General features: G+C 47.0%; 1 protein-coding gene across 1 annotated transcript; it reads right to left on the bottom strand.

Annotated features, from left to right (window-relative positions):
* Positions 1 to 818: 818 nt before the first annotated feature.
* Positions 819 to 6,116, bottom strand: igf2b (insulin-like growth factor 2b). The gene is made up of 4 exons (XM_023984712.2): positions 5,919 to 6,116; positions 4,807 to 4,957; positions 2,724 to 2,905; positions 819 to 1,209 (listed from the first exon to the last, which is right to left on the bottom strand). The coding sequence occupies exons 1-4, from the start codon at positions 5,991 to 5,993 to the stop codon at positions 973 to 975; spliced, it is 645 nt and encodes a 214-aa protein (XP_023840480.1). The 5' UTR covers positions 5,994 to 6,116; the 3' UTR covers positions 819 to 972.
* Positions 6,117 to 18,048: the final 11,932 nt, after the last annotated feature.

Raw genomic sequence — 18,048 nt, 5'->3', positions numbered from 1 at the left:
TTCCTCAAGGGAGCTGTTAGCGCATAGTGCTAGCACACACCGTCTTTTATTCTCCTTTTTAAAGTCACACTTTCCTTAAAACGGAAAGTTTTAATATTCATTAAAAAAGCGGGAAAAAAAACGTGCTTTTCAACCCCTTCTTCTCCGAGTCCATTCTAAAAGCTAGCACCATGACATTTTTTTAAGCTACACGTTCATTGTTCATAAAAAAATAGTGCTTTTTTTCTTTCCTTTGACGTAATCCGTGGCGATGTGCAATTTTGCAGACTTCTTTTTCTGCTTTTTGTTTGTGATTAAAAAGGTGCTGGAACAGGAATCTAATTTTACAAAATAATTCCTTACAGTGTGGAAGTCCATTTATAGTTAGAGGTGCAAACTAATAACAAAAAGGACTAACAGAGAGATAATTTTTCTGCCTCGGGAAAGCGTTCTTTTATGCAAGCCGTTTCTTCACTTTCTGTTGTCTTCCACAAGGACAAAAAACATTCCGCCTGCTGTCCTCTTGACACTTGCAAGCCACAGAGCTCTTTCATCTTTTTCTCCTTCCTTTCTTTCTTCTTTTATTTAAGGATCCACCTAAATTGCATTCAGCCAAATAGTTCACTTTTTGTTCATTGATTGTGTCGGTGTCTTTTGTGTCGGTGAATGAAAGAGAGAGCAAGAGTGAGAGTCAGGACAGGAAGAATGTGAACGTATGTTTGAGTGTCTGGGTGAGGGGGTCTAGGGTAGGTTTGGGGTCAAAAAGTAGTAGGTATGGGCGGGGGGGGGGGGGTGGAGGGTGTAGGTTGGTGGGCTCGGACGGGATTGGGGGTGGGCGATGGGTGGGGGAGAGGTCAAACGAGGACTTGCCACAGAAATGACGTCAGAGACAAAGCTATAATCCCCTAGTCTTTTTTTTTCTTCATCTCCCTCCAAACTCGTTGTCTGTGCAAAGGGCTTTCGATGGGGGAGTTGGGTTGCTGGTGAGGAGGCTCAATTGTGGCTGACGTAGTTGTCCGTGGGGGGCAGGACTGGGGGAAGCTTGCTGGGCAGGGTGATCAGAGGCCGGTGGAACATCGCCTGCTCTTGGGCCTTGATCTTCACCGCCTGCCTCCGGAACTTCCGGGCCCTGAGGATGGCCGGGACGCCCCTCCGGAGCCGCTGAGCAGCCTTCCTCTGCCACACCTCATATTTGGAATACTTCACAGTCACATGTTTTCTTGGGACATCCTGTGGAGTTGGGAAAAAGAGGGAGAGAGAGTTTAAAGAATTTGTCGGTATATTTGGAGCTCGCCATACCTTTGAAGGTCACTGCTGATTCTGATTACAACGGCTATTTTCCCCTGACAACCCCTAAAGAGAAAGTTGTCAGCAAGAGCTCGGCTCCGCCCCCTCATCATAATGTCTGAGGGAATGCGGGAGACTATCTCAATGTGACCACACATTCATTGTTCACTAAATGACCCTTCCCCCAACACACACCTATCTCTGCAGTAAACACATTCCGGTGAAAAAAACACTATCCCTGGCCAATTCCTTAAAACAGTGAGACTGGGAAATCCCCATGCAGAGGGGGAGGGGGGTTGTTTGTGTGTGTGTGCATGCATATGAGAGAGATAGAGAATGGGTGGGTGGGGGCAGAATTTATGCGTAACTAGTACTCCTCCTGAATGGCTTGTTTGGGTCATGGCACTTTGAGAGTACTCTGTGTGAAAGTGTCTCTTTCTCCCTAGACACACACACATCAATTGCAGTTTATCTCCCCATTCACTCCCCAGCCTGGAAACATCTGGGCGAGAGAGAGAGAGCAGTCAACTCCTTTCACTGCCAAGGCACGACTGGGGATGTGTCCCAACATATCCCCCTCGCACTCACAACACCTAGTAGACATGTACCATTAGTCTTTAACATACCTAAACAGTCAAATAGTCCTAAACGGTCTTAAACAGCCATTAGCAGTCCTAAATAGTCCTATCGCCGCCTTATTTCACAACCAACTGATGTTGACATTAAATGGCAGTTGAAAGTCAAAACGGAGGGATATCTATCTATCCAGCCCTGGGGGGGTAGTCGTAAAGTACAGGAGATGAGAAGAGGAAGACATTTAAGAGTTTTGGAATGCTGCCCACAGTTGAGGTTGTTGTTCACAGAGTTAAAAAGCCTGCAGCTTCTTTTGAAGTTTTCGTGTGCACGCTTTTGACTTGATTCACAGTGACTGTTTCCCAGGGCTCGATAGCTATTGCCGTTTCAGTGAAGGGTGTCAAATGTATGCACGTTTTGGAGCATCTAGTGTTCCGTGACTAATCCAGGCACATTGCAAATGTTGAAAAAAGAAACTCGACGTTCTTTGTTTGGGTTGTTTTGAAGCGGGCCTGAATGGATCCGACCCTAACAGGCAGGTGTGTAACGTGTCACAACAACAATTTCTAATCTGCTCACTTTCTCACCAGCTGTGACCAACCCGCAGTTGAACCTTATCCGCTCTACCCAAATGTACTCTCGGGCCCTGGTGTTTTCCACCTCGGTCAGCAGTCTCGGAAGGAGATACTTGCTTACCACCGACTATTTTCGCAAGATAACACAACCCTCAAACGACTTTCTCGCCACTCCCACAGACGGGGGGCATACGGGTTCAGCACGCCGTGGAACGAAGACAAGTGAGATGTGGAGATAGATCGGGACACATACGGACAGGTCAAGGACAGGTAGGGCTGGTTTCCTGGTTTCCCCCATACGGGTCGTACCTGTTTGAGTGTGGGCACCATGGGAATGATCTGTATAGAGGTGGCCGACACGTCCCTCTCTGACTTGGCAGGTTTGGCACAGTACTGCTCCAACAGGTTGAGGTCACAGCTACGGAAACAACACTCCTCCACGATACCGCGGTTCTGGGAGCGTCTGCTGTTAGACCTGCTGGTTGGCCTACCTGCAGTAAAGAGAGAGGAAGGGAGAGTGAGACCCTTAGGAGAGGAGAGACTTGTAATTAAATGACAATGAAAGAGAATCAAGATAGCAGCGTTGGGAGTTTGGCCAAATCCATCAAATTCATAATGTTTCCCCCCCCCAATTGACAAAATCCAATTGGCCCACTTCACTTTGGTCAAACACAGGATAAAAGGCTATCTGAGCCCAACTCTGACAAAAGTTGATGTTCGTTTGTTGGCGTGTTTGTCTTCCGAAGTGGTCATCTTGTTAGGGTATTTAATTAAGCCATCCAGAAGTCCTTTAGAGGGTAAATACAGCAGTAAATACTCCTCGCACACTGGAGAACGCAGACACAACACCGCCAAGCACAGGGAGACACAACCGAGCACAGAGACTAGAGACACACAGCCAGGCACATACTCACACAGCCAAGAAGAGAGAAACAGAGACACACGTAGCCAAATACAGACAAAAGAGACACATAGATCTGAAACCCTCACTATTTGGGTGAGTAAACACACAACATGGACACTCTCCCTTGACCTTATCCCCTTGCCAACTCAGCAGAGGGAAGGGGGAGGGGGAGTCCACATACAGTACATCTGAAAGGCCGGGGAAAGACAGGAGATGGGAAGGAGGGGCTGCTGATAGAGAGATAGAGGGAGAGAGGAAGACATTGAATGGAGAGAAATGCACTTAAAAGACACAGAGCGCGAGTCCCTTGCGTGATCTATCAGCAAAGAGGTAGATTGTGCAAGGGAGGCGGGAAAGCAAAAGATTGAATGAGAAGATATGAGGGAGAAAGGTGTGAGAAAAGAGAGACAGAAAGGGGGGGGTGAGAAGAGAGAGGTGGAGGGTTAAGTAAGACGTAGCACAGGGGAGAGTACTATCCGTGATCAATAACGGCCTTGTTTGAAGTCCTTCTTCACCCCCTACACAATGTTGGAGAAACCTCAGGAGAGGCCAGACCAGTATTTCATTGCAGCAGGAAGAGAGGAACACGAGAGAAAAAGAAAGGGTGAACCAGAGGGGGGGAGCCCATCTATGTTGGCCCAAATTGGATAATGACCTCTCTTAGCAAGCAGCAGCACAAAGATTTTTTTGTCAATGCCAGTGGGTGGGAGGATGACAAATATTTAAAAAGTGAAATTGTCCACCTTTTGTTTTTGCTGTCTGTGTCAGGGGCAGAGGAGAAGACGGGGAAGAGAGGACAGGAACCATCTTAGTTCTACATACTGATAACTGTATGTACTTATTGTAAAAAAAAAAAAAAAAACATTTTAGGTCAGCTAATAATAACAATCACGTCGTTTTTACTATATGCTACAGTCTAGACGAAGTCTACTAGAAGAGCAATAACAGGGCTATTAATAAGAGTACAGTGGTAATCCTCCCTCCACCGAAATAATTGAATCCTTCAAATGTAGATCAAACGCATTGTGGTTGCCTATAGCCTGGGAACATTCGTGGTGAGGTGACTGGTATGCCTCTTGGGTGCTATTACTTTCCCCCACGGAATGCGTGGTAAACAAGTGGCCCATTGTGTCGCATTGAGTTGTGTGTGCCTTCCCTGCTCGCCGCCCTTTCATATGCAATCTGGGGTAGGCTACAGCAACAGAATCCATCCACTCAGTAGTATCGCAAAGGCGTTCCGTCTTCAGACACATCGCAGCGAAGCACAGCTGGTTGTGTGTGTGTGTGTGTGTGTGTGTGTGTGTGTGTGTGAGAAAGACAGAGAGCGAACACACGCATACCACACACAGTGACAGACACAAAGATGTAACTCTCAGTACAGGAACACACGAGAGTGAGAGACAGACAAAGCAGTTGGAAAGCCAGCAGAAAATAAAAGGGAGAACACTCAATTAAATAAAAGTTACAGCGGGTTTAAGTGAAACCTACTGAAATAGAATCCTCTATCTTCACAGACGAACTGCAGCGCGTCCACCAGTTCTCCTCCACATAGCGTCTCCGCCGAGGCCACTTCAACGATGTACAGAGTAAGTGCCAGCGCAATGACCAGCACTCGATTTGACGAAGACATCATCTTGACCTGAGGAGAGAACATAACACATCTAAAAATCAAACGTTCACTGCATACAATACAAACTGGTAGGCTAAATTGTTGGTGCCTTCCATAGCCACTGTTCAGAAATGTAGGTTAAATATACATTTCAGAATCAAAACCCAAAAGTCAGATGAAAAGTTTCCAATCAATATTTTGCATAAACGACCCTCACAAATAATCTACCTCGTCCCTCACAAATAATCTACGGCGCCATGAAACGTATCCAACATGATTCGTAAACCAAAAGTATTTTTTTACGGTTTAAAAGTCTGGCGCAATGAAACATTTTAATTCTGTCCTACTTTGTATTTGAGCTGTGTTTTACGCAGTGATTAGTTATCGCCCTCTTGCAGCTTATTCTGAGGGAAAAGATACCATATCTCTGCTGAACTCTTACACAACCGGCTCAACAAGTTGCAAGACAGTTGCCGATTGAATAGCCTATCTCAATCCCCATACTCAGCATATATTTCCCCTTGCTCACCCTCTGGTAACAGGGAGACTGAGCTCTATCGCCCGCAGGACTCGCCCCCTAGCGGTCTTTGAGGTATCTCCTGTTTGTCCCGAGTTCAGCAAAGGGACGCACTAACAAGATGCGAGTGGAGAGGATCATGTTTCGGCATAACAGTGCCCAGAGTAAGGATCTTAAAAGTCACGGTATTGTAGCCGACTGAAAGGTAGCTAAACGCAAGAATCAACCCATCTCAGCTTCTGCACCTTCGACACTCTCACCTCGTCAAGTTATTTATATTTCACAGTGTTCTCAAATTGTCCCTTCTCACCAAAATGCGCAAACACACAAAAAAACAAGCCAGGGTAAAAGCCCAGAGAGGTTGTCCCAGCCACCGTATTCGATTACGCATGTCTTTGCAATGTAGAAATACGGATTGTTTTACGTGCATAAAACAAGCAGAAGAGCAAGAAGTGTTGGGTCTCCATAGATTACCTTCATTCTTGTGTTTTCCGTTCTCCGGCAGGTGTGACAAACTGAGTGGTGTTCGTGTCTTTTCTGGGTTTCCATGTCAGTTGGCAGTAATCTAACGTTGAGCGTTATTTGGTTGGAGAGGTTGCAGTTGAGTTAGTTTCCCAGTTGGTGAGGGCTATGGAGATGTTGAGTGAGAGGCTGTCCCAAAGACCAGGCGACAGGCAAAAGTTCTCAGGGAGAAGTATTATATACCAAAACCCGCCCCTTACCTCCCCCCTTCTCCATGCCCACTCCCCGCGCATGTCTGAACCGACCGAGAGGGCTCGCGGTCAAGATAAGTGGTCCAACGACACTCTACGGAAAAGTGCAAAAGAGAGAGCGAAAGAGAGAGCGAAAGAGAGTGCGCGCGAGCAAACGTGTCTGTGTGGAGAGAGAGAGAGAAAGAGAGAGAGAGAGCGAGAGAAAGAGAAAGAGAGAGAGCGAGAGCGAGAGCGAGAGAAAGAGAAAGAGAAAGAGAGAGAGAGAGAGAGAGAGAGAGAGAGAGAGAGAGAGAGAGAGAGAGAGAGAGAGAGAGAGAGAGAGAGAGAGAGAGAGAGAGAGAGAGAGAATATTCCATAGTCATTTTCCACATTTAGTGTTAGTATTGGTAAAGTGGGACTCTTCCTGAAAATGTGCTTTCTGGAACACCTTACAGAATCATCCCATTGTCTCAACCCCCAACATGATACCATTCTAAATAGCTTAAGAACTCTAATACACTATACAAAATGTAAAAATAAAAAAAAATTAACACAGAATGGATGACTCTTCTTCAAACATAACTTGTCCTAAGACCACATTTTCTTCAGTCAATACTGGCAAATTGGGACACCTTGATTGGCCAAGTGAGACACTTAATTCTTTATTGTAAAGGATAAATGAGAGAGTAGGCTACAAATGGAGTGTACAATGACTACTTTTTACAAGCATATGTAAATGTCAGGCGGCAATGGAGGTGAAAATATTCAAATTTAAATACCAGCTGAACAATACCGCAGTCACCTGAGGCAGCAGGTTTAAAAAGCATTTCTAGTTTCCTTCTATAGGTGGATGCTGCCAAGGGGTCTGTTGACTTAGTTTGTGACATGGAACTGACATTGACACTGTAGGAGCCGTTGGCCAGTGTTGCAGAGGCCAGAAAAAAAGCAGAGACAGAGAGACACAGATCTCTGCAATGTGAAAGTGGACTTTGATATCACCTGTGAGTCTATGATCTAACTCTAGTTAAGGGAAGGACATGGTGCTTGTGGTTAGACAGGAAGATTTGATCTGCACAATGGACTAGGTCTGTATTTTGCTCAATTGCCTGAAATAAATAATATAATTCATTTAGATAATTCATTTTAAATTCATTTTATTTCATTTCAATGGCAAGTGATGTTCCCTCAGGAAAAAAAATCGAATTGTTGTTGTTATCGGAAGGCAACCCAAACTCTATTAAAATGAAATATTGGAACATCGATCAGAAAGCGCCTCCTCTTCTTGTTCCAGCCCAGTTCCAGAGGTTTTATCACACAGCAATTTATGACAAGCTGTGCAACAGATTCATTGAGTATTGTATCTGCAAAAATCAATTGAATCAAAAACATGAATATGCACTGTGCCTATGGCTCTACTATGGCTCAATGACTCTTAAACAAATTCCTTTTGTTTGTGCACCATTATAATGTTCTGTCTGTGTCCTCCGATAATGTTACCCTATTGACTCCCCTTCTAACTAATCATTTTAACAGCCATCAAAGGTCAAACTTGGCTGACGGCTGATGTCATTTTGGAATATTATACCAAACTTTTCTAATAGATTTTTTATGAATATTTCAACATGAATATTTAATTCTAAACATTCATTGATTTTATCACAAGTTGTTGGTTTAACATCAAAAGTATATTAAAACATTGAAATGATGTGACATTACAGGTGCAATTAATGATGCCTGAAAGCATCAGCAATGCCTTATATACATTGGGGAGAACAAGTATTTGAGACACTGCCGATTTTGCAGGTTTTCCTACTTACAAAGCATGTAGAGGTCTGTAATCTTTATCATAGGTACACTTCAACTGTGAGAGACGGAATCTAAAACAAAAATCCAGAAAATCACATTGTATGATTTTTAAGTAATTKATTTGCATTTTATTGCATGACATAAGTATTTGATCACCTACCAACCAGTAAGAATTCCGGCTCTCACAGACCTGTTCGTTTTTCTTTAAGACGCCCTCCTGTTCTCCACTCATTACCCGTATTAACTGCACCTGTTTGAACTCGTTACCTGTATAAAAGACACCTGTCCACACACTCAATCAAACAGACTCCAACCTCTCCACAATGGCCAAGACCAGAGAGCTGTGTAAGGACATCAGGGATATAATTGTAGACCTGCACAAGGCTGGGATGGGCTACAGGACAATAGGCAAGCAGCTTGGTGAGAAGGCAACAACTGTTGGCGCAATTATTAGAAAATGGAAGAAGTTCAAGATGACGGTCAATCACCCTCGGTCTGGGGCTCCATGCAAGATCTCACCTCGTGGGGCATCAATGATCATGAGGAAGGTGGAGGGATCAGCCCAGAACTACACGGCAGGACCTGGTCAATGACCTGAAGAGAGCTGGGACCACAGTCTCAAAAAAAAACATTAGTAACACACTACGCCGTCATGGATTAAAATCCTGCAGCGCACGCAAGGTCCCCCTGCTCAAGCCAGCGCATGTCCAGGCCCGTCTGAAGTTTGCCAATGACCATCTGGATGATCCAGAGGAGGAATGGGAGAAGGTCATGTTGTCTGATGAGACAAAAATAGAGCTTTTTGGTCTAAACTCCACTCGCCGTGTTTGGAGGAAGAAGACAGATGAGTACAACCCCAAGAACACCATCCCAACCGTGAAGCATGGAGGTGGAAACATCATTCTTTGGGGATGCTTTTCTGCAAAGGGGACAGGACGACTGCACCGTATTGAGGGGAGGATGGATGGGGCCATGTATCGCGAGATCTTGGCCAACAACCTCCTTCCCTCAGTAAGAGCATTGAAGATGGGTCGTGGCTGGGTCTTCCAGCATGACAACGACCCGAAARACACAGCCAGGGCAACTAAGGAGTGGCTCCGTAAGAAGCATCTCAAGGTCCTGGAGTGGCCTAGCCAGTCTCCAGACCTGAACRCAATAGAAAATCTTTGGAGGGAGCTGAAAGTCCYTATTGCCCAGCGACAGCCCCGAAACCTGAAGGATCTGGAGAAGGTCTGTATGGAGGAGTGGGCCAAAATCCCTGCTGCAGTGTGTGCAAACCTGGTCAAGAACTARAGTAAACGTATGATCTCTGTAATTGCAAACAAAGGTTTCTGTACCAAATATTAAGTTCTGCTTTTCTGATGTATCAAATACTTATGTCATGCAATAAAATGCTAATTAATTACTTAAAAATCATACAATGTGATTTTCTGGATTTTACCTCTACATGCTTTGTAAGTAGGAAAACCTGCAAAATCGTCAGTGTCAAATACTTGTTCTCCCCACTGTATAAATAAATAAATAATATGCATATTTTATATCCATAATTATTTCAATACAGGCAAGCTAAAGTGTATGGAAATAATAAAACCACATTCAGAATATTCTCCCCAAAGTGTGCTGAATAAGTGGATAACATCATTGAAAATCTTGAAGTACTAATAACTGCAAAACATGAGTACTTACTTATTATAATATCATTATTAACTGTAATAATTGTCATGCAACTAGACTAAGGCCTAAGTGCTAAGTTTAAGTCAGTTTGCAATAATTTGCTTTAAATAATTCTAATTTGGTAGATGGGTAACATTTTCTGACAAGGTAATACGTCACAGACTGATACGTAATTCAGAGTCATATAGAGGTGTATATGGCGCTGGTGACACCAGCTTTCTATTTTGATGATGTCATTGCCATTGGTGCCATTGGTGGGGATGAGTAAAGGGTGTACGTTCCCAAACAGGAGCGAGAGAGAGAGTAGAGACAGAGACAGAAAGAGAGAGAGAGGGCCTCCCCATGTACACATCTTTAGACTGACACCTAGTGGCTGTGATAGGAATTCCTGCTTGTTTGTCTTGCTGTGATTGCTGTCTGTAAAAGCCTGTGGAGAAAAGACAATGGCCCTGTTTGAAAAGACAATAGCCCCGTACTTTAAAAATGTGTCCCTCCTTCCTACTTTTCTTAAAGTAAATCACTACTCTGACATAATGTGGATTGGTGGAAGCTGTGTGGTAGAACCCTTACTTTCTCCTATCCAATGGTGTCAAATCAGTGATTACTTAGGAGGAACGCATTTTTTAAGCATTCGATCAAGGCCCAGGTCCACTCACTGGGAGCAGCAAACATTCTCTGTAGTGTGTCTTTTTTTATGTCCAGCTCCTGTGGCAAGCTGGATGTAAAAATCTTTCCACAATGCTCCTCATAACCACTAAAACAGGGTCCAATATTTTGTTATCCCAGCAGTGGTTAGGATTGGGTAGAGTAATCTGATCCTAGATCTGTGGCCAGGGGCAACAACTACCAAGAGATGTGTTTTAATTAGAATCTGTTGCCAAATTACTTGTTGCTCTTAAACAAATTAGTCAGAAAGCTCATACATATGGATGAGACCTAATAGAGAATGTGGTGACAGTACATTTTTAGTGACTTGATGATGAATATTTTAACTTGTTGTTTGACTAGGTGAAAAAAACAGAATAGCGATAGATTTGAAGAAAAATCTTTAGTGGTTTGTTTGTAATGATTTACCAAGGAAAATGTACAACATATCTTGTAAAAAAAAGTGTATCCTACAATGACATTCAAAAACATTTCATTTCAATTCAAATGTTTAGCTATTTGTTCTCTGTAAATTAAATCTCAAATAATTTGTAAAACAACCATTTTACATGCATTCAGAAGTGTATTGACAGTAGACAGTTGTATTGACTGACTTGCAGCCTGATTTGTGTCGAGATCCCTGTGCTGACACCCCCCCCTAGCGGTAGACAGGGGTACTCACACCTGCGTTTCTTGTAACCAGGAAGAGGGTAGTGAAGCGACCATAAGCCAACACCTAGGACCTCGTCAAGAGGTTGGGATCTCTTGGTGTAATGGCTCTGACTCTGGCTCTGAAAAATGTGGTTGTCCCATCTAGCTATCGTGAATGCACTAACTGTAAGCCGCTCTGGATAAGAGGGTCTGCTAAATGACTAAAATGTAAAATAAAAATGTGTTGGGATGACATTCTCCCTTCCCCCCTAAAATTGCTACATTCGGATACCTCAAGTCCTGCAAGCCCTCCTAGTCCAACAGACAATTGTTTACTTCTTTACGTGATTCGTTACACTGATTACCAGGGTTGGGGTTAATTCCATTTGAATTCAGCCAATTCCTGAAGAAAACTGAAATGACACAATTGTCCTCGTCTCATTTCCTCATTGCTTTTCCAATGAGGAAAATTGGAATTTGACCCAAACACTGGCAATGACTGGCAATATTGTGGCAAATTCTAAGATGATATAGGCCTGATGCATGTTCAACGTTTATTTTTATCACATATTTTTCACATTTCAGAAAGTCAATACAATTCCATTCTGTCTGTGTCACGCGGGACTAGGTGGGAGCAGGAATCAGGTGCAGAGAGAGTTCCACTGGGGTTATAGTGCTCTTTAATAAGGCACACATAAAATATAAGCCCAACAAATACAGGGCGCGGACATATAACGTGACAACCCAAAAACCACAGGGTGTCAAGTGAAAGAAAGAAAATACACCTCAGCCTACAATGCACACACGTAACAAAATAAAGACAATCCCGCAAAAAACAAAGGGGGGTCTACCTACTAAATATAGGGAAGCTCATTAACTGAAAACAACAGAAACACAGGTGAAACTAATAAGACAAAACAAACAGACAAACGAAAAAGGGATCGGTGGCGGCTAGTAGGACGGTGACGACTCCCCCGCCCGAACAGGCAGGGGAGCCAACTTCGGCGGAAGTCGTGACAGTACCCCCCTCCTGACGCGCGGCCTCGAGGACGACCCGGAGGGCGAGGCGCCGGGCGATCCGGGTGGAGGCGGTGGAAGTCTCTCAGTAGAGAAGGATCCAAAATGTCCCCCACCGGAACCCAGCATCTCTCCTCCGGACCGTACCCCTCCCAGACTACGAGGTACTGTAGGCCCCTCACCCGGCTTCTCGAGTTCAGAATGCCACGTACTGTGTACGCCGGGGACCGCTCGATATCCAGAGGGGGCGGAGGGACCTCAGGCAACTCACCTTCTTGCAGGGGACCAGCCACCACCGGCCTGAGGAGAGACACATGAAACGAGGGGTTAATACGGTAATACCTAGGAAGTTGTAACCTGTAACACACCTCGTTTATTCTCCTCAGGACTTTAAACGGCCTCACACACTGCGGCCCCAGCTTCCGACAGGGCAGGCGGAGGGGCAGGTTTCGGGTCGAGAGCCAGACCCTGTCCCCCGGTGTGAACACGGGGGCCTCACTGCGGTGCTGGTCAGCGCTCCTCTTCTGCCGTTGTCTCGCTAACCTTAGCGATTCCTTGACGGCTTTCCAGGTGTCCTTGGAGCGCTGTACCCATTCCTCTACCGCAGGAGCCTCGGTCTGGCTCTGATGTCATGGGGCCAGGACCGGCTGGTAACCTAACACACACTCAAAAGGGGACATGTTCGTTGAGGAGTGGCGGAGGGAGTTCTGAGCGAGCTCAGCCCAAGAGAGAGCCTCACGGTTAGAGCCGGCCCCCCCTAACTGTCCACAGTTATACCTCGCCCACTCACCAGGCCGGTCCCGGCAATATGACCGCAGAAACCTGCCCACACCCTGGTTTACGCGCTCCACCTGCCCATTACTCTCGGGGGAAAACCCGAGGTCAAGCTGACCGAGACCCCCAGTCTCTCCATAAACGCCCTCCAAACTCTGGACGTGAGTTGGGGGCCCCGATCAGAAACGATGTCCTCAGGCACCCCATAGTGCCGGAAGACATGGGTAAACAAGGCCTCCGCAGTCTGCAGGGCCGTAGGGAGACCGGGCAACGGGATGAGACGGCAGGACTTAGAAAACCGATCCACAACGACCAGGATCGTAGTACTTCCCTGGGACGGGGGAAGATCGGTAAGAAAGTCCACCGATAAGGGTGTCCACGGCCGTTGTGGAACGGGGAGGGCTGTAACTTCCCTCTAGGCAAGTGCCGAGGAGCCTTGCTCTGAGCGCACACCGAGCAGGAGGAGACATAAAATCTAACGTCCTTAGCCAACGTGGGCCACCAGTATCTCCCTCTAAGACTCCACACTGTCCTCTCGATGCCAGGATGACCCGAGGAGGGGAGAGTATGAGCCCAACGGATTAGCTTATCCCGGACCCCCCCGGCACGTACTGAGCCCCCGTTGGACAGTTAGGGGGGGGCGGCTCTAACCGTGAGGCTCTCTCTATCTCCGCGTCCACTTCCCATATCACCGGTGCCACGAGACATGAAGGTGGAATGATGGGAGTTGGCTCAACGGACCGCTTCTCGGTATCATAGAGGCGGGACAGCGCGTCGGCTTTGGTGTTTTGGGAGCCTGGCCGGTATGAGATGGTGATCTGAAACCGGGTGAAAAACACGGGCAATCTTGCCTGATGCGGATTTAGTCTCCTCGCTGCCCGGATGTACTCGAGATTACGATGGTCAGTACAGATGAGAAAAGGGTGTTTCGCCCCCTCAAGCCAATGTCTCCACACCTTCAGAGCCTTGACTACAGCTAACAACTCCCGGTCCCTCACGTCATAGTTTCGCTCCGCAGGACCGAGCTTCCTCGAAAAGAAGGCACAAGGGCGGAGCTTGGGTGGTACGCCCGAGCGCTGGGACAGCACGGCCCCGACCCCCACCTCGGACGCGTCCACCTCCACTATGAACGCTAAAGAGGGGTCCGGATGCGCCAACACGGGCGCATTGGTYAACAGCTCCTTCAGACGACTGAAAGCTCTGTCCGCCTCTGCTGACCAACGCAAGCGCACCGGTCCTCCCTTCAGCAGTGAGGTAATGGGAGCAGCCACCTGACCAAAACCCCGGATAAACCTCCGGTAGTAAWTGGCAAACCCTAAAAYCCGCTGCACCTCTTTCACCGTGGTCGGAGTCGGCCAATTACACACGGCTGTAACGCGTTCATCCTCCATCACCACCCCGGAGGTGGAAATACGATAACCCAGGAAGGAAACGGCCTGTTTGAAGAACTCACATTTCTCCGCCTTGCAATACAGGTCATGCTCCAGCAGTCGCCCAAGTACCTTACGCACCAGAGACACATGCGCCGCGCGTGTGGCAAAGTAGATCAAGATGTCATCGATGTACACTACCACTCCCTGCCCGAGCAGGTCTCGGAGAATCTCATCTACGAAGGATTGAAAGATGGCTGGAGCATTTTTCAACCCATATGGCATGACGCGGTACTCATAATGGCCAGATGTAGTACTAAATGCAGTTTTCCACTCATCTCCTCCCCGGATACGCACCAGATTATACGCACTCCTCAGGTCCAGTTTTGTGAAGAAGCGCGCCCCGTGAAATTATTCCACCGCCGTAGCGATGAGAGGTAGTGGGTAACTAAACCCCACTGTGATGGAATTTAGACCTCGATAATCAATGCACGGGCGTAAACCGCCATCTTTCTTCTTCACAAAAAAGAAGCTCGAGGAGACAGGTGATGCGGAGGGCCGAATGTACCCCTGTCCCAGCGATTCAGTAACATATGTCTCCATAGCTACTGTCTCCTCCTGGGACAAAGGATACACGTGACTCCTAGGAAGTGCAGCGTTCTCCAGGAGGTTTATCGCGCAGTCCCCTCGACGATGGGGTGGTAATTGGGTCGCCTTCTTTTTACTGAAGGCGATAGCCAAATCAGCATATTCAGAGGGAATGCGCACGGTGGAAACCTGGTCTGGACTCTCCACCGTAGTCGCACCAACGGCAACTCCTATACACCTGCCTGAACACTCCTCTGACCACCCCACCCCTCCTCTGAGCCCCCTGTCGCCAGGAAATCACCGGGTTGTGCTGAGCTAGCCAGGGAATTCCCAACACCACTGGAAACGCAGGTGAGTCGATAAGGAACAGACTAATCTGCTCCTTATGACTCCCCTGCGTTACCATGTCCAGTGGTACCGTGGCCTCCCTGACCATTCCTGACCCTAATGGTCGGCTATCTAAGGAGTGCACGGGGAAAGGTAGGTCTAACGACACAAGGGGAATCCCTAGCCTTAACGCGAGCCCCCGATCTATGAAATTCCCAGCTGCGCCTGAACCGACTAGCGCCTTATGCTGTAGAGAGGGAGAAAACCCGGGGAAAGAGGTTAACACATACATATGACCGACAGGAAGCTCTGGGTAAGTCTGGTGCTGACTCACCTGGGGTGATCGAGTAGTGCTCCGCCTGCCCTCCCGACTCCCAGATGAGTTCCTCCAGCACCGGTCGGCCGTGTGCCCTCGCCGACCACAACTGGTGCAGGAGGACACTCCCCCTCCGGTCCCCCTCGACACTGCCCCCCCTAACTCCATAGGGATAGGAGCAGGAGGGCTGGGAGGTGGAAACGACAGGACCTGTTCCGAACGTCCGCGGGCAGCCAGCAGGTTGTCGAGACGGATGGCCATGTCAATGAGTTCATCCAGCGTGAGGGTGGTGTCCCGACACGCTAGCTCCCTGCGGACGTCCTCCCTAAGGCTACATCGGAAATGGTCTATTAAGGCCCTGTCGTTCCACCCTGCTCCTGCGGCCAAGGTCCTAAACTCCAGGGCAAAGTCCTGTGCGCTCCTCGTCTCCTGACGCAGGTGGAACAGCCGTTCACCTGCCACACGACCCTCTGGTGGGTGGTCAAACACAGCTCGGAATCGGAGGGTGAACTCAGGGTAATGATCCCTCGCCGAGTCTGGGCCATTCCACACTGCGTTGGCCCACTGGAGAGCTCGTCCAGTCAGACAGGAGACGAGGGCGCTCACGTTCTCCTCTCCGGAGGGAGTAGGACGAGCGGTCGCCAGGTAAAGTTCCAGTTGGAGAAGGAAACCCTGACACCCAGCCGCCGTTCCATCATACTCCCGTGGGAGCGCCAGCCGAAGAGCCCCGGAGCCGGATGCGGTAGCAGGAACAGGAGGTGCTGGAGGAGGGGGTGCTGGAGATGAGGTGGGAAGGCCACTCTTCTCCCATCGATCCATCCTCTCCATCATTTGGTCCATAGCTGAACCAATCCTGTGGAGAACACTGGTATGATGGAGGACCCTTTCCTCCATCGATGGGAGAGGAGATGCGGCTGCTCCTGCTGATTCCATGATTGGTGCGGGATTCTGTCACGCGGGACTAGGTGGGTGCAGGAATCAGGCGCAGAGAGAGTTCCACTGGGGTTATAGTGCTCTTTAATAAGGCACACATAAAATATAAGCCCAACAAATACAGGGCACGGACATATCTGTCTCTTATACACATCTAGATGTGTATAAGAGACAGAGAGAGTTCCACTGGGGTTATAGTGCTCTTTAATAAGGCACACATAAAATATAAGCCCAACAAATACAGGGCGCGGACATATAACGTGACAACCCAAAAACCACAGGGTGTCAAGTGAAAGAAAGAAAATACACCTCAGCCTACAATGCACACACGTAACAAAATAAAGACAATCCCGCCCAAAACAAGGGAGGGCGGGTCTACCTACTAAATATAGGGAAGCTCATTAACCGAAAACAACAGAAACACAGGTGAAACTAATAAGACAAAACAAACAGACAAACGAAAAAGGGATCGGTGGCGGCTAGTAGGACGGTGACGACGACCGCCGAGCACCGCCCGAACAGGCAGGGGAGCCAACTTCGGCGGAAGTCGTGACAGTCTGGGCAGATGTGAACTGAGAAAACGGGACTAAGTGGCAAGTATTCTGTAACTTGTATTTACATACTGTATCTGATACAACGTCATTAAATAGCTGATTAGGCTACATTGTATTTACCCTTTGCTAATGGTTAATTTCTATGTCATGTAAGGTGTTGCTGAAACCTAAAAGCCACATTAGACATCAGCAGCAGCAGTAGAGGGAGACCTCGTCCCATCGTTCCCCTCAAACCTCCACCAATACCTCCAGCCCCTGCCTCTGACCCTCACACCCCGATCCCGGGAGCCTGCTGTGGGGGGTAAGAATGATGCAGAGCAACCTGAGAGGAACATGAGTCCCTGTCACCACTAGTTCTAGCCCTGGTAGGGGAAGATAGCTTACAGCCCACCGACAAACCCTGTGTCAGGGAAGTTTCCATCAGCTGAGAGACCTAGGCCAGAAACAGCCCCTAGCCCCTGGCCTTGATACACTTGTTGTGTAGATCTGAAAGGACTGGATAGGTATAAGCAATGCAGCATTCTATGTACCTAGCCTATGAGAGGGAAAGGTGGTGCTACCACCTTATTGTTGTTACCTATCAAGTTCTTTCAGATCTACTGTACATACGTATTTCTTTTTTTTTTCTGGACAGGGTTCCTCTAGGATGTTGTTTTGTACATAGGGACAATTGCACCCGAGAAGTGAGAGGGAAAGTGATATTCCCCTTTTTGTCGTTCTCTTTATTTACTGATGGAATTAAAGCTCTCGTTATTCTATTTACTGACAGATCAACAGATGCTTTTTCAAAATATATGGACTCTCAAGTAACTTGTAAGAGTTATACATATTATTGAATACATGAAATACTTATTTGATTGAACCATTTAGTAATATTTAATCGTGTGTAATAATGTTTAATAATGTTAAACATACAAAATGTTACTCACACAACTTATGTATTAATCAATGTACATCATTTTATATATTTGTTTTTGTTGTTTAAAGGGGGTAATGAATAATGTACTTAATTTAATCCGAATTTGTTTTAGAAGCAGTTTGGAAGCGGACCTTCAAATTAGGTGTAACTATTAACCACTATCCATGCAGTTATTCCATAGTGTGTGATCCCTCTGACACATAATACAGACACAACAGTCTTCTCCAGCAGTGCTATATCAGCCAACACGTGACCCACTTGTGGCAGATCTTATTACTAGATTCATAAACAGGGACATTTAATATGAATAGTCATCCAGCAAGACCAGTTTGTGATGG

This window comes from Salvelinus sp. IW2-2015, linkage group LG4q.1:29, assembly GCF_002910315.2.
Source record: "Salvelinus sp. IW2-2015 linkage group LG4q.1:29, ASM291031v2, whole genome shotgun sequence".
Taxonomy (NCBI): domain Eukaryota; kingdom Metazoa; phylum Chordata; class Actinopteri; order Salmoniformes; family Salmonidae; genus Salvelinus; species Salvelinus sp. IW2-2015.
Note: the sequence above shows the minus strand (reverse complement) of the source record. Positions and strands in the feature narration are given on the sequence as shown.

Excerpts from the sequence above, each read along its gene's own strand:
- igf2b (XM_023984712.2), bottom strand. The coding sequence starts at position 5,993 with ATGGAAACCCAGAAAAGACACGAACACCACTCAGTTTGTCACACCTGC. Across the intron at positions 2,906-4,806 it reads AGATAGAGGATTCTATTTCA|GTAGGCCAACCAGCAGGTCT; the intron begins GTAGGTTTCACT and ends TCTTTACTGCAG. Across the intron at positions 1,210-2,723 it reads TGGTGCCCACACTCAAACAG|GATGTCCCAAGAAAACATGT; the intron begins GTACGACCCGTA and ends CCAACTCCACAG.